A 17,172-nucleotide genomic window follows, 5' to 3' on the forward strand; every position below is an offset into this window, starting at 1 on the left:
AAATCAACTATTAGTAATTGGATTCAATCAGTTACTAATCATGAGTCATTTGCTCATTCTATCTCCTGAAGTGAAGTTACAGGCACAGCACACTATAGAATAGAAAATCACAATGGCCATCACAGAGCTGTAAAACATGTAAATGATGTCACAAGCCACATTAAATGAACACAGTCTCTTAGGAGGGAAATAAAGAATCTGCTTTTTCCTTAGTTTTGTAGTCTGTGTTACAAGATTAACCCAGCCTGTCATTGATGTGGACCCCCCAAGTACCTGTAGCAGTGCACCACATCCACTACCTGAATACCACTCCAAATCAAATCAATTTTATTTGTCACATGCAAATGATACGTACTGTACAGTATGTAACGAAGTGCTTAGTTGCTGAACTCCAATGACTGTTCCTTTAAGAACAATATAAAAGGACAATTACAATATTATGTGATTTTCCTATTAATGATTTTGATATTTAGAATTTTAAATATATAATTAATAAATCAGGTCAGGTTGGGGAGCTTGCACTGATACAGTGCGTTGCCACACCCACAACACGACACAAACAGCTTGGAATCTTGGTTGGCAGCCACCCAGGCAGACACACGATCCAATCCTACCATCCAAAAATTACTGTCTATCTGCCACTGCCAGGTGTTATATGGGTAACATAAGGGTGCGGTAAGCTTCAGCCTATGAATGATCCTTTCACAGGCTTTGATGATGCATCACAGATAGATTGGCATTAGTCTGAACAGAGCCAGCGCCAAAAACCAAACAGTTATAGACGAGGTCAGAATGGCTGTGTAGAATTGGACCGATATCGCTTGAGGGAGATTGAATTTCCTCAGCTAATGCAAAAAGGAGATTCTCTGATGAGCTTTCTTAATAATGCATGTGATGTTATTGTTCCACTTAAGGTTTTGTGACAGCACAGAGCCCAGAAACTTAAATGACTCATTTATAGCAAGCGATAGGTGAGCAGGTGACTGAGTGATCGTTTTGAATTTTAAGGTCCAAATTGTTATGGTTGCAGCACAATGTCAGATTTTCCACTTCTTGTCTGCATAGGGTTCATTTCAAACAATAATGAGCCCATATTAGTGTTATGTCATATGCAAATTTAAGAAGTTTAACAGAGAAATTGCCAGAGGTGCAGTTACAGTAAGTTGGGTTAGTAAGCAAAAAATGACAAATTCATAATAGAAGAAATTGTATATGGCAAATAAAGGATTAAAAAAAATTGTATGTAGCGGGGAAAAGACACTTCCCTGCGGTGCACAAGTACTAAGGGTTAGTGGGTCAGACATGTAATTGTTTATGCCCAACTGCACGTACTGTTTCCTATCTGTAAAAAAAATCTTTGATCAATAGGCAGGTCAGACTGGGTGGCTTTCTTATCTAGGACCTCTAGGATGATTGTATTGAAAGCAGAGCTAAAGTCCACAAACAAGATCCCCACATATTTCCCTGGCTTATGAAGGTGCTGGTAAATAGATAGATATATACTTTATTAATCCCAAGGGGAAATTAAAATATATAAAGCTTCAGACCTAAATTCACTTCATGGTCCACAGACCAGTTAATTCAGTATGCAAACTAAAATGGGTCCAGGAAGTCTTTTGTAATATTCTTGAGGTAATTCAGAATAAGGTGTTCCAAGGTTTTTATTACCACAGATGTTAAAGCTACTGGTCTGTAGTCATCTAGGCTTGGGACCTTTGATTTTTTTTTTTTTGCAACTGGAATGATGGTGGAGGTCTTTAAGCAGGCAGGAACAGTGCACAGATCCAGAGATTGGTTGAAAGTGTCTGCAAATACTGTAGACAGGTGGTTTACACAGTTAGGGTGGCAGAGGAAATAAGGTCCGGACCTGCAGCTTCTGTAATATTTTGTTTTTTGAATAAGCTACAAGATGTCTTTTGCAGTGTTGACAGGTGGGGGACACTGAGAAGAAGAGGAGTGTACAGTAGTAACAGTGAGACCGTCAGGTAGATTTATGCCCCAGTGTCTTTCAAAGACACCTTAAAACTTATTAGCCAGACTGGGATCAGCAGAACTGTTTGATGTTTGTTTCTTGTAATTTGTGAACTGTTTAAGGCCTCTCCAGATTGATGCGCTGTCATTTGCAGACAATTGTCCCTGCAGTTTATCCAAGTATTTTCTTTTCACACCTTTGATCCTTTCATCAAGATATACTTGGCTTTCCTGTATTCCTCACTACTGATTACTCATTTCAGTTCAAAAGAATACACTTTCCTGTAAAGTTGCGTTTTGCAATGACCATCAACAAATGCAAAGTCACTAGGAAAAGCAGAAGTTCATCTAATGCTGGAAAGTTTTACTCATGTGCAATTACACATATCATCTTCAAGAGTAAGCAACTCCAGTGACCTAATTATTTTATTATTCTTTGAGTGACACCTTTATCCTAGGTGACTTGCATCGTTTACGATACAATTGGTACAGGCAGGTGAAGTGATGTGATTATGGTCATGCAATGTCAGTAGCAGAATTTGAATCCACAGCATCAGGGTTTAAAGTCCATATCCTTAACTGCTACACCACACTGCCTACCAATAATATTAAACTTTGGTAAAAACCTAACAAATATTTTATACAGAAAAGTACTTAGTTACATAGTACGTCTAATATATCCAACTAAGTGATGGCACAATGGCTGAGGCCAACTGTCTTATGAAATTTCCTAGGTGAAGTTGGGTGACACATCTTCTGTCAGGTAAGGAGGTGAGGTAACAAACAAAAATGTTTCAACTCTGACATGACTACTTTTTAAAAATTGACTTTTAAGCAGACACAAAACAGTGCAATTTATAGAAAGCAATGCATATTTAAGAAAATGTGGAATGGGTCAGTTTATTTTTATATTGTTTTCTTTGTGGTAGATGAACTGTATAGATTTTTAAATGCAAATTTCCATAGAAATAATCAGTTAACAAATAAATATTGAAGTGTAATATGTATTTATTTCAGTATATGCATAAGAATATTATTTGCTATGTAACAATATGTAATTTTCTTTTGTACAGTACTGTATATATTATTATTATGCTAAGGTGTGTCCATCTTTCACTCCTACTGGGGTAAGAACCTTGATCTTGGTCAACCTCGAAAGCTTCTGATGTGATATGTTCTAAAAAATAAAAGTAGCGGCATCCTCGGCAATGTGACCTGCCATTATGGGTTTATTTTTTTTTTTTTTTAATAAGATGTCATTTCCTAATCTCTTTTTGCCAGAATATGAAAGGTTTTCTTTGCCATTTTGTTTATAATTCACCCTTTCCTATAGAGTTTTCTCCTTTAATTGTATTCAGGTAGTGAAAGCTTTTAAGTAGAGCAATTGATTCGGTGCCATATTTATTTGCAACAGAAGTTTTTTTTAATGAGCAAACAAGTAAGGTGATCGTTCTCCATTAGCTTCCTATGTTGTTTGCACGTCTGTATGCACTGATCATTGCTGATCATCAGCTGTTGGCTACCATTACAACAACAACAATTTATTTCTTGTATAGCCCAAAATCACATAAGGAATACCTCAATGGGCTTTATCTGGGCCCATTTTTCAACAGCACCCCCAGCCTTAAGGGAGCAAACTCTACCTAAAATGATAAAGGAAAAGAAATGAAACGGAAGAAGTTAGCATTTAGAGCCATGGCATATTAATGAATTTCTGAGAAATATCTGTAGGCCAACTAACTAAAAGTAGGATTCATTTAAAAGTAAAAATAATGCACTGATTGTGAAATTGATTGAAATAAAAACCTGTAACATATCTGATGTGAAATGTTATAAAATTAAAAAAAAAAATTGAAGTAACGGCATCTTTGGCAATGTGACCTGCCATTGTGGGTTTATTATGACAGTGATCTCTAAAACAAATGGCATGGTGAACAGAAAAAGAACACCAGCACCATCTGCTGAGCTCCAAGCAAATCGCAGAGACCAATTACTTTACGAAGAATGAAGAGTATATAGACAAGCTGAAAGTAATCTTGAATATGAACCATTTGACCAGCAGGCAAACATGATGGCTCATACATGTCTAGGTAAAGCACGGTCCTCACAAGCCCACCTATTGATAATCCTCCAGAACATACAGTGGACCCTTGACTTACAAACTCAATTCGTTCGTGAGGGCTGGTTGTAACTCAAGTTGGTTGTAAGTCAAGACTATTTTTCCCATAAGAAATAATGGAAATGCCCTTAATGTGTTCCGAACAGCAACACTTAACTTTTTTACCAAAAATACCAATCATTTTTCTAATGTACTAACCAAAAAGTTATAAAAAGTGCCTAGCCTACCAGAAACAACAATTTCATACCGTACTCACCATTTAAGTTGACATCTTTGGCTTGCAGGAAGGAAGGAGGAGTAGAATGAAATGGAAGGTGGTTATTGTTTGGAAGGAGTTTCCTTATACAAATCTTTTCTTTGTAAAATTGTCGAGATGGTGGATTTCGACATGCTGTACATATTAGCGAGATCGGTCACACGAACACCACTCTCATATTTCCACACAATTTCCTTCTTCGTTTCGATTGTGATCGCTTTCTTTACCTTCGTTACCTTTGCTTCCCTCCTTAGCAATTATCGAAATAAATTATATAAATCACTGCACTGACTGAAATTGCGTCCACAAACACATGTATCAGGGCTCCGACTGATGCTTACAAACGCTGTCGGCTGTTTGTTTACAATCGCACAAGCGGATACACGTGACCACATTCGGGTCGTAATTCAAAACAAAAATTTTGGTCGTAAAGCAAGTTGTTCTCATGTCAGGCCAGTCGTATATCAAGGGTCGACTGTACATCTAATCTTTCAGGACACCATACATACATGTTCAGAATTCATAATCAAGTGTAAGTGTTGTGTTTATTGCTCTTCAAACATCAACTTTATTAAACATAAATAAAGGACAACAAAATGACCTGTGCTTTATCTGTTTATGGCAAAGTAATTGCAAAACTAAGTAATTACCACCATAGTAGCAGAAAGAAAAAGAAGAGCAACAGCATAGTGAAACTGAGCAGCAGACAGACATGATAGCTCATAGGCATGCAAGAAAAAGTAAGAATCAGCCGTCTATGATAGAGTAGTCTATCTTAAAGCAAACTTGCACGTAATACCAAACAAGGCAAGTTTAGGGTCACCACATAAATTAATATATACATCTTTTGAGTAGGGAGAAACTGGAGTACTAGCCAAAACAGTGCACAGTCGCGTTCATACACTCGCACATGTCCAATCAGTCTTACCTACCCGTGTTTGGAATGTGGAAGAAACCACACAAATGTGGAGGACACATGCAGACTCCACACAGAATGACCAGGTCAGGACTCGATCACAGCACCTTTGAACTGCGAGTCAGCCATTCTAACTCTTGCACCTCCGTTCATAAGTAGCTTTGGAAAGATAGACTGATTTATTGCATTTCTGTTTTTAATAGTTTGCATTGTTGTTGCATGAATCATTAGTTATGCTTTCAAAATATGGCTGTTAGGCTTTGTAGCTAAAGTTGCAGTACTGGAACACAACCCTGTAACTCTTCCTAGCCTCCTTCAAGCCTATCTCAACCAGTTAAATAACTGATTTCAGTAGTCAGCATGTCCTCTTCTGGTCTGAGCAATTTAGTCCTCTGTTAAATAAATGAAATGCTCTGTTTTCCATTGCTTCGTGTGCCCTTTGATCTGTTTGGCAGAATGTGTTGTTTCCTAAAATAAATTTAACACTCACTTTAAGGGATGGACAGGGTGCAAGAATTCTCTGATTGTACACTGCTGAAGAACATATGTGATTCACCTTTACCTTTTATTAAAAACATATTTTTGTCCTAACCAGTGATTCCCAAGTTTTGCTCTGAAACACCCCTGTGGTTTATGGTTTTTATTCCAATCCAGTTCAAAATCAGTGCATCATTCTTACTTTTAATTAATCTAAGTTTTTTTAATTAAAATGTCATTTCTTAATCCCTTTTTGCCAAAATATGCATAGTTTCCTTGGTCATTTGTTGTTAATGCACCCTTTCCTATAGAGTTTGCTCTTTAATTGTATTCAGTAACTGAAGGCTTAAGGAGAGCAATTGCTTTGATGACATATTTATTTTTAACAAAAGTTTTTTTAATGAGCAAACAAGTAAGGTGATTGGTCTCCATTAGCTTCCTATGTTGTTTGCACCTCAGTCTGCACTTCTCAGTGCTGGTCATCAGCTGTTGGTTTCCATTACAACATCAACAATTTATTTCTTGTATAGCCCAAAATCACACAAGGAATACCTCAATGGGCTTTAACCGGGCCCGTTTTTCAACAGCACCCCCAACCTTAAGGGAGTAAACTCTACCTAAAATGTTAAAGGAAATAAAACAGAAAAGGTAAGCATTTAGAGCCATGGCAAAGAGTACAAATATTAATGAATCTCTGAGAAATATCTGTAGGCCAAATAATTAAAAATAGTGTTAATTTAAAAAGTAAGAATGATGCACTGAATGTGAAAGTGTTTGAAATAAAAACCTGTAGCAGTGGGGACCCTGAAGGACTAAACTCGGAAAAATACTGGCCTGAATTTTTTTTGTGCTAAATTGTTTGTTTTTTATTTCATGGTGGTCAGTTTTTAGCAGCTGGTTCATGAGTTCAGTGTTCTGGGTTTGAATTCTGCATGTCTCACATCCCAAAAACATGTTTGGTTCATTGGTGATTCTAAACTAGGCTTGTGTGAGTGCAGTAAGATTGCGGGGTATACTGGTTTTGGAAAAATAACAAATTTAAAATGGTATGGTACAAGCATTTTGATCTCGGTACTGGAAGTAAGTGTCAGCTTTCCACTCGAACCCTCCCTCAAACAACACTAGGGTAATACAAACTTTACAAATTACTATTTACATGCTGAGTACACATAGACACAGATTTGTTTAAACAGACAGTAGAGAAAAGCCAAGCAAAATGACACCTTTTATTGGCTAACTAAAAAGATTATAATATGCAAGATTTCGAGGCAACTCAGGCCCCTTCTTCAGGCAAGAAAGCTTGCATATTGTAATCTTTTTAGTTAGCCAATAAAAGGTGTCATTTTGCTTGGCTTTTCTCTACATTCATAATGGCTAACATGGTACAACACCCTAGTACTTTAAGCAGACAGGAAATAGTAATTTGAAACTGATTAGCATAAGTGGAACCCAACAATATCTGTCCATTAATTTAATTGTTGAACTATGGTCAGTTGACAACTAATCCATCCATCCTGGTTTCTCTTTAACAGGTTTGTGCTTAAATTTTAATCCTGAACAGGGTGCAAATCCATCACAGGGCACACTTACACACACTCTCTGACATATGAAAATTAGTTTGCGAAGCACATGTGTCTGCCACACTGTCTCTTAAGCCAATGTCACTTTTTGTGACTTCTAGTCGTTGGGTGTGTCAGATTCGCCGACTCCGTTGCTGATCTCATCACTGGAACAAATCAGCTTACATAACAGAAAATCAAAGGGCATTTCACAGTTAGTGATTGCATGCCTACCTTCCAGAACAGTTGTGCTTGCCCCTTTTTGTGACAGCCAATATGAAGTTAGTTCAGCCACTGTCTCAGCCATTTTTTTTTTTTTTTGCCCTATCTGTCATGGCCTGTAAATACACAAGAAATCAGAAAGGCAAGCTTCTCTTCCCGTGTTCCTTATTCCTTATCACTGCATTATATGAATTGTACTACCAGATAAGCATTCATTGATTCTCAGCTCTCATGCACACAGAGCCCACCCATACAACTAAAGAAAAAATCAAACCTGTTTAATTTAGTCGGGGATAGTTGAAGACAGGCTGGAGTGAATTGCTGTACATGTCATATTATGCGACTGGATTATGGGATCATGCTGCTGACTACCTCCAACTAGTTAAGATTTGTAAATGAAGGCTACAACTGAAAATTGCTTTGAAAGCTGTCTAATGTGACCTGGCTTTTAGATAGACACTTTGCCTTAAGTCTGATACATTTCTGAGGTGCTCTTCTGTTCATTTTATTATATTTCTTGACACAAAATGCACAATAAATTAAGCAAGATCTCAGTAAAATGCAACTATAGATTTTACAGATTGCTAAATACAGTCGACCCTTGATATACGACCAGCCTGACATGCGAACAACTTGGTTTATGACCAAAATTTTTGTTTTTAATTATGGCCAACATCTTGCGTTACGACCCAAATGTGGTCACGTGTATATGTTCGTGCAATTGTAAACAAACAGCCGAGAGCGTTTGTAACCGTCAGTTGGAGCCCAGATACATGTGTTTGTGGACGTAATTTCGGTCAGTGCAGTGATTTATATAATTTATTTCGATAATTGCTAAGGAAGGAAGAGAAGGTAACGAAGGTAAAGAAAGCGATCACAATCGAAATGAAGAAGGAAATTGTGTGGAAATATGAGAGTGGCGTTCGTATGACCGATCTCGCTAATATGTACAGCATGTCGAAATCCACCATCTCGACAATTTTACAAAGAAAAGATTTGTATAAGGAAACTCCTTCCAAACAATAACACCTTCCATTTCATTCTCCTCCTCCTTCCTTCCTGTAAGCCAAAGATGTCAACTTAAATGGTGAGTACAGTATGAAATTGTTGTTTCTGGTAGGCTAGGCACTTTTTATAACTTTTTGGTTAGTACATTAGAAAAATTATTGGTGTTTTCGGTAAATTATGCACATTATACAGCCCTTTTTTATTAAAAAAAAGTTAAGTAAGTGTTGCTGTGGGAGGTTCAGAATACATTAAGGGCATTTCCATTATTTCTTATGGGAAAAATAGTCTTGACTTACAACCAACTTGAGTTACAACCAGCCCTCGCGAACGAATTGAGTTCATAAGTCAAGGGTTCACTGTACATTCAAGGAATTAATAGACACATAAAGACACAGATGTGTTAACCCAGACAGAAAACAAAGTATAAAGTGAATAACATAAATAGCAACAGTTTATATTTTCACCTACCTGTGCTCTACTGACATCTTGCCTTGCAAGCAGTGCTGCAGTGATAAGCTCCAGCCTCCATAGCACTGAACTGGGTTCAGTAGATTAAAGAATGTTATATTGTTCTTATTCGTTATTTTTTAAACCTGATTATCCAGTTTAAGGTCTCTACCCTTCCAGCAGCTCTTGGTTGACATAAGGCAGGAAGCAAACAAGGATGGTGCCACAGTCCATTACAATTCATATTTGTGCACAACCACACTCACTCACCAATGTATAGTTATATAAAATTAATTAAATGTAACCTTTGTAGACTACAAATACAAAAATCATTCCACTTTTTGGATTAAGACTAAGGGCAGGGTTCTGAGTTGGACTTCTGAAAGCTGCCTGATCATTCTTTGCTTTCCCAAATGTAGTCTCAGTGTGTAATACTCTTATTTATGAATTGCTTTATGTATGTGTATATGTACTTTCTTTATTTTTCTATCCCCTCACACAGGCAAGCTCTACCACTTTCAGAATTGAGCGTGATACTTTTGGTGAACTACAAGTGCCAAGTGACAAGTATTATGGTGCCCAGACGGTCAGATCTACACTGAACTTTAAAATTGGTGGTGTAACAGAAAGGATGCCTGTAAGTTTAAAGTTTTTTAAAAAAATGTATCATTTCGTTATATCTTCACATATCTGTAAACTGGACAAACAGCTCCAGAAGCCATCTGCCTAATATCAGTGTTTAATCTTGCTTTGTTTTTAAAATTCAATTGAAATCACAGATAACTCTGTGGGACCCCAACTGCTTTGCTGAACAAAGTTCTTTTTTAGGCCACACTTTTGCTTTACTGATTCCAAATTAGCAAAAACTGAAAGGCGTTCATATTTCAATTCTACAGTATGTTGAGTACCCATTCATGCCTTGTTTCAGGTGTTGCAGAGCTTTGTGCACCCGTTTTAGTTTCTAAAATATCTTTTGTTGTTTTTTTTTTTTACAAGAACATATAATGTATGCTCTATAAACTACCTTTAAATCGTTGTTGTAAATCTAAGTAAACTGAATGATCTTAGTGTTTAGTTTTGAGGGCATTAATATTAAGTAAGGGGTTTGACTTTGTTAGCATTGATTAAGCATTATCCAGTGTAAAAATCACTTTAAAGGTGTTAGTTTCATTGCAAATGTGGAGCACACAAGACACACACACAGTATTATTATGTCAGATAACATTTTATTGCTTTAGTACTGCCCATTATATGATATTCCCTTGTGTGTAATTATGTTTTACCAAGTACATGCAATTCTTTTGCAAATTAACTGTTTATCACTCCCCTTCTAATGCATTTCAGATCCAAGTGATTAAGGCTTTTGGCATTCTGAAAAAAGCAGCAGCTGAAGTCAACAAGGACTATGGCTTAGACCCCAAGATTGCAGAAGCTATTGTTAAGGCTGCTGATGAGGTATGTTAAGCTTCTAATGAACATCCTTTCTAGTCAGGGTAAATGCCATGTCTTGTAAAAAAAAAAAAAAAAAAAAAAAATCCAGATCTTTCTAAAGAATCATCCAAACTATTTACCAAGGCCCTACTTTTATTTTGATGTCAGGCTGCTACCCAGCAATGAAGGAATTGCAATTTGCAATAGATCTCCTTCTCTTCTGCACAGTCTTGCTAAGGGTTTGCCACAATTAGGTCCTGGCATTTTCTTTTATCTTTGGTGCTCATAATTTAATGCCTCTGACTGTTTGAAATGGGGAAAAAAAAATCACACAGAAGAAATACTCTTGGAGCAGGTCCCACAGTAACAAAGACTGCACTCCCCATAAACAAACACCTCACACACTTTAACAGACACACTCCTTCATTCACTCCTGGATACTCTTTCAGTCATTACGTCAGTTCAGACCTCTCGGATGTACAGTATATCAAGATAAGTGATCACCAAAAATATGTTACCCATGTCTTTCTGGTGTTATCATTCCAATTGAGCAAGTTAAGCCATTTAATCTGTGGAGACCAATGCTGGACCACGGAAAACAATATTAAAACATACATGAAAAAAATCTTGTAGTACATGTGTTACAAAATTCACATATCAAGTCATCCAGTCATATGCTCGTAACAAGTAAAACACATACATTTTGTGCTAAAATGTTGTTAAATTAATCCTCCTGAAAAAACCCAGAGCAGCGCACCTGGAGGAAATGCATTCAACATGGAGTTGAGCTTTTGAACTGAAGCCTTGCCTGTTCCTCTCATTCATTGGTCCACAGCCCAGTTTCCAAACAATGAGGCACCCACATTTCAAGCATATCAAGCTGTTTTTTTATGTCAACTTGTCTTTTTTTCTTATAGATAACACAAAATATTGTATATACTTTTTAGTTTATCAGATGAATAACTGTTCAAATATATTGATAACTAGGGGGCTCTGCCCCCTGCTCGCTTCACTCGCCCACCTCCGGGTTTGGTTTACCGGATATACAATTTAAAGAGATTATTATTTTCATGGGAATTGTTACATATGCATTATTTTCACTTTTACTTTAAAACTTTTGTAAAAACAATACTTGTCCTTTATTTCCGGCCCCGGGCGCAGTTACATCTCTTTCTCGCAGGACGTATAACGCTGCTTGCGTTGCGAAGGGGGGTGACTGAACGCATACTAAGGAGATGCCGTCGGATCAGCTGCTGTCATTTTTCTGCTGCTGCTGGCGAGCTGCGTGTTCTCTTTGTCACGCTGCACGTCGATCATTTAAAAGCCCGTACAGCAGCTGTCGTTTTGCCACTTTGCGTCTCTGCCGCTCGTGTTTTGAATGGGGTGGGGAGGGCTGAAGGTCGGTTCATCTGCTAGGTTGCTGCTGCTGGCGAAGTGTGTGTTCTGCTTGTCGTTGTTTTAAGAGCTGGGAGCTCTTGAAGTGTGTCTGCCAAAAGCATTCCAACAACTGCCAGTTTAGATGTCCGTGAGCTTGTTTTAAATGTTGTCTCACTGCCTTGTCTCACGTGAAGTTAAAGTGTCTCTCGCGGGACGTCAAATTGTCTTCTGAGAAGATCACGTCTCGTCTCCCTTGTCTCCCTCCCAAGATTTTGTTTTATAATAGAGAGATCAGTTTTTTGTGATATTGTTATTACTCTTCTTTAATGTGTTTTTCCCACATTTCTGAATTGTGTAACGTTCAAGTCCTCTACGTTGTTTTTAAGGGAAGCAATGACTCTGGAAATTCAAACCATTTTGGGAAAACAGAAACCCACCCATCCATCCATCCTTTTTCTACTTTCCTTATCCAGTTTAGTTTAAGGTCATTCCGGCAGCATTGAACTTAAGGCAACAACCAGCGCTGGATGGGTTGCTCGTCCATACCAGGACACATTTGGTTACAAATTTTGGTTACAAATTTAGAAATGTCAGTTCCACTTATATGTTACAGTTTGCTTTTTGTAAAGCGTTACAGTTCTGTGACAGATACATTCGGGTTTTTAACAGAAAATGATAGACAGTTGTGCAGGCTTGCAGAGAACACATCTCAAATTATTTTCATGTTCACAAAAATTGAAGACAGGTTGCTACTAAGATAATTTAACTGCTGAAATTTCTCATTAAAAGATCATTTTGAACACACAATTAGTGTGATGTCTTTTTTCCTATTATTACAGTAAAATGTAAAATATGTTAAAACATTTGAATTGGGTAGGGATGACAGCATGACAGTACTAATGGTAAAAAATGCAATGATTAGGCACAGTAGAAAAATACACTAAGAACAGCTATTTGACCTAAATAAAGCAAGGTCTCACATTTTGCTTTTAATAGATCTGTTAGTTTGCAGGTCAAGCTTTACATTTATGCTACTTTCTATGTGGAATGAAGTAAACCATCCATGTAATCAGGCAAAAAATAAGTCATTGCATCCAGGATTTTTTCTTTTTTTAATTCTGAAACTAGTGTTCATCATTTAACTGTGCTACAGTATATGCAGATGCTCATAGGTAACATTAATGATGAAACATTCTGATAAAATATGCCTATACGCAGCCTGTTAATACATTTTTCTGATGTTGTTTGCTAACAATTTTTAATAATGTAACAGTGTTCAAAACATGAGCTTTTTGGGAGCTATAACTATGCCACCCAGCAGATTGCTGGAATACTTTTGTAGTTGTATAAGCTTCATTCTGATCTTTTATAATGAAAATATTGTAGAATGAGATTAACTACAAACAATACACTGTCTATGTAATGTCTCCATTTCATTAAATCTTTAAATATCATTGCATTGTTTCTGCGTTGTTAAGAAAGAGTTAAAATTTCAGATGTAATTAACATGTAACAATAATTTATTCTTCTTGTTAAAGAAAAAATACTTTAATTTTCTAAGCAGAAAAAGTTTAGTGAAAATGAATTAATATTTACTGTACTTTTTTCACAATGCTAAATATCTCTCTATATATAAAAATCCAACGTCTGTTTGTCTGTCTGTCTCCATGTTTGTCCGCTTTTCACAAGAGAACTATTTAACGGATTTAGATCGTTTTTTTCTATAATCTGCAATGTTCAAGCAATTGAGTTTGTGATTCTCTCATTGCGCTAAGAATCATAGTTCACTTCATTTATTTGCACAAATCAGAGTGACACTCAGCGGGCCAAGGGGAGTGGGGATGGCACCAGCCTTGGGTCGTTCCTTACCTCTGTTTAGCTAGCGACCGAGAGAACTACTTAACGGATTTAGATTGGGTTTTTTCCTATAATTTGCTTGAAAATTCCAGTTGATTTTGCAGCTTCTCTTATTGTTCTAAGAATCATAGTTCGCTTGCAGGAGCTATATATTAGCGCTTATCCGAGACAGAAACGTGACGTCAGGAGAGGATTGCCATGTAGGGCCCTCCTCACTGTCCTGTTTCACTACTATGCATGTGGAGCCACGGGGGACGACTAGTCATATTTTAAAATCCTTAAGTGAAAAAGAGTGTCATTTGCCTTTTCTGAACCCAATTAAGGCAAATGTTTTCTGCACTTTTCAGACTTGTCTATCACAGTCTCTGTGCAGATTATGATTTGTGCTGTCTTTTGCAAAAATATATTTAAAAGTCATTTGTTTATGTCTAGTCTATAGTTATCATGGACGGTACCATAAAGAGAATTTAAGGAAGACCAACACATTGCCTCAGCCGTTAGTTATGAATATGCTTTTTTACAGTTCCAGGTTTTACAGAGTTTGAATCTTTGCTTGGGTTTGCTGTGTGTGTGGGGGGTGGGAGGGGGGGGGGGGGGGTTGCATTGTCTTCATTTGTGTTGCTTTTGTTTTTTTCTGCCATGTCCTAGAAACATAAATGTTAGACTAACTGTAACTGTCAATTGTGTAAACAGTGATGCCAGGGATGGATATGTACCCAACAATCCTAATGTGAATAAATTAGCCTTAGTGAAAAATGAAAGCTCAACCTGTGTGAAACAAATTATTATTAATAGTTTTCAGTCTGTTTTGTGGTACAATTTTGCCTGCCAAATGGGTTTAAATGAATACAAAAGAATTTAATATCATTGATAGTTACTTTATCTGTAACTATATTTTTCGTAACTTTCACAAAGTTGTCTAAGGTCAAAATATTTCTGAATTAATTTGCAAATGCCTATCAATTGTACATATTCTCATCATGATTTCCTGAAGACGGTTTTGTTTTTTAAGTGATCTTTCAGTTTTTTTTCTTTTTAGGTCATTGCGGGTAAACTGGATGATCATTTTCCTTTGGTCGTGTGGCAGACAGGATCAGGAACCCAGACTAATATGAATGTGAATGAAGTTATCAGCAATAGAGCAATTGAGATTTTGGGAGGTAAACTTGGCAGCAAAGATCCAGTACACCCCAATGACCATGTGAACAAAAGTCAGGTACTAAAATGTGTTACAAATCCTGTCTCCCAGAATGCATCACTATAATTTTATTTTCATAGTACTGTATCTTTTTTGGCAATGGTTATATTATGGAGTAGAATAACTACATTCTTTAAGGATTTACCACAATTAAACTTGTATATGCTAAATATGGGCATAAAAATAAGCAGTGAAAAATAAATGTGTAAATCTGCACAGCAAAATACACAGTTAAAACTAAGGAGAACATAAAATATTTCATGCCACCACTAGAAAAAATGTTGCAGCATTTATTTATTTACATGATTCTGAAGTACAATGGTATTGATCTTTTACTTATATCTGAAATATAAATGACTTTTGTGACTGTCACTCATTTTTTATTTCTTTTTACTTTGAATATGCAAGAAAAAGAATAAGAACCCATCTGAATTTCTTTTAATTTAATCTAATTAATTTTTGTCTTCTATTCCTTTTGCATAAATTTTAATTTCAAATTAGGCAAAACTGTAAGGTCGATTGCATGCTGTGCTGTACTGCCTTACTCTCCATTACTAAACACAGAAATCTGGGGACTTGTTCTACTTTTTTTTTTAGTTTACACTACTGAGGCTAAATGAGTTACTGTATAGTTAAGTGCCTAGGCAGCCAAAAGTATGCACCTGTAATATAAGTAATATCATAGATCACTGCTATCTTATTACTTTTTTCATTTTTTTGCATGCTCGTTTTGAACCATCAGACTTTTTCTTCATTTTCCCTTTTTTTTTTGTTTTTCTACTTCCGCTGTAGAGCTCTAATGACACTTTCCCCACGGCAATGCACATTGCTGCTGCCACAGAGGTTCACAACGTCCTGTTGCCTGGGTTACAGAAGCTTCATAATGCGCTTGAGGCAAAAGCTAAAGAGTTTAAAGATATCATTAAGATTGGACGCACTCATACTCAGGATGCCGTTCCTCTCTCTCTGGGACAGGTATAGTATGGTTTAGGCAAAAAAAAAACTGTAGAAATTAGCATGAATCATTTTTTTAATTGTCTTGAAACAGTCCCAAATGGACATGTTGTCTAAGAGTTTTATTTATAACTTTTATCATATGTTTAAGCCTTATATGAATTGCATCCTACTAAATTAAAAAGAAGGTCTTATAGATACAAGTAATGTAAGGTCAACTAAAATGAGTATTTTATTGTGTGTTAGTATTTTTTGTAATTTTTTTCCCCCAATAGGAGTTTAGTGGATATGTGCAACAAGTTAAATACAGCATAGAAAGAGTAAAATCTTCCATGCCAAGAATATATGAACTTGCAGCTGGGGGTACTGCAGTTGGTACTGGCCTCAACACCCGCATTGGATTTGCAGAGAAAGTAGCTGCTAGAGTTGCCCAGCTTACAGGTAATGCCTGCCTTCTTCCTTCTGTTTTAAATCATTTTGATTTTTGGAACAATTTATTAAACTACATTAATATGAAAATGCACTGAAAATTACAGTTTGATTACTCGGTCTACAGTACTTATTTTATTTTTTTTCAGGCTTACCATTTGTGACGGCAGCAAACAAATTTGAAGCTCTGGCTGCTCATGATGCTTTAGTGGAACTGAGTGGTTCAATGAATACAGTTGCATGCAGTCTAATGAAGATTGCCAATGATATTAGATTCCTTGGTTCTGGACCTCGCAGTGGTTTGGGAGAGCTCATCCTTCCTGAAAATGAACCTGGAAGTAGCATTATGCCAGGTAAACCTGATACGAAGGTTTCAGTAATCTATCTATACATATATATAAAATATAAAAGGCAAAGCCCTCACTGACTCATCACTAATTCTCCCACTTTCCATATAGATGGGAAGCTGAAATTTTGCATGCTCATTCCTTGCAGTGTACTTACAAAAGTTAGGTATGTTTCATGTCCTATTGCAACACCCAAGGGGGGGAAAATGGGTGTACCCCCTAAACTGTATATATAGATAGGGGAAACCACTTCTCACTATTTCTGCGACTTCCAATATACGTAGGAAGCCCACATTTCCCATGCTCATCCTTTACACTGTACTTACAAATGTCAAGTATGTTTCATTTTGCACCGTGCCCCGTAACGAACTTTTGAAAAATGTCTTCTTTTTGGCGATTCTCACCATTATGCCTTAAGGAACTTTCAGAACCGACCTCTCCTTTTGACGGTTTCATTCCTTATTTCCGTTAACAGACGATTTATTTCACGGCAGAGACGCACAAGGGCCGCCTTCCTTTTTCCGCATGGCTGCTGTCTGCGCACCTACCACGTGGATGGCTCCCTCCCTAAAATGTGCATTTCTCATACACAACATTAACAATC

General features: G+C 36.8%; 1 protein-coding gene across 1 annotated transcript in view; it reads left to right on the plus strand.

The window, feature by feature from the left end:
- The window catches only part of fh (fumarate hydratase), a 62,946-nt gene that overhangs the window by 1,573 nt on the left and 44,201 nt on the right, over nt 1-17,172 (plus strand). Inside the window, exons 2-7 of the mRNA XM_028820482.2 lie at nt 9,478-9,612; nt 10,320-10,430; nt 14,680-14,856; nt 15,631-15,813; nt 16,068-16,233; nt 16,371-16,574. Of these exons, the coding sequence (XP_028676315.1) occupies nt 9,478-9,612; nt 10,320-10,430; nt 14,680-14,856; nt 15,631-15,813; nt 16,068-16,233; nt 16,371-16,574 (976 nt within the window). The remainder of the gene's footprint in view (nt 1-9,477; nt 9,613-10,319; nt 10,431-14,679; nt 14,857-15,630; nt 15,814-16,067; nt 16,234-16,370; nt 16,575-17,172) is intronic.

This window comes from Erpetoichthys calabaricus, chromosome 15 (assembly GCF_900747795.2).
Source record: "Erpetoichthys calabaricus chromosome 15, fErpCal1.3, whole genome shotgun sequence".
NCBI classification, from domain to species: Eukaryota; Metazoa; Chordata; class Cladistia; order Polypteriformes; family Polypteridae; genus Erpetoichthys; species Erpetoichthys calabaricus.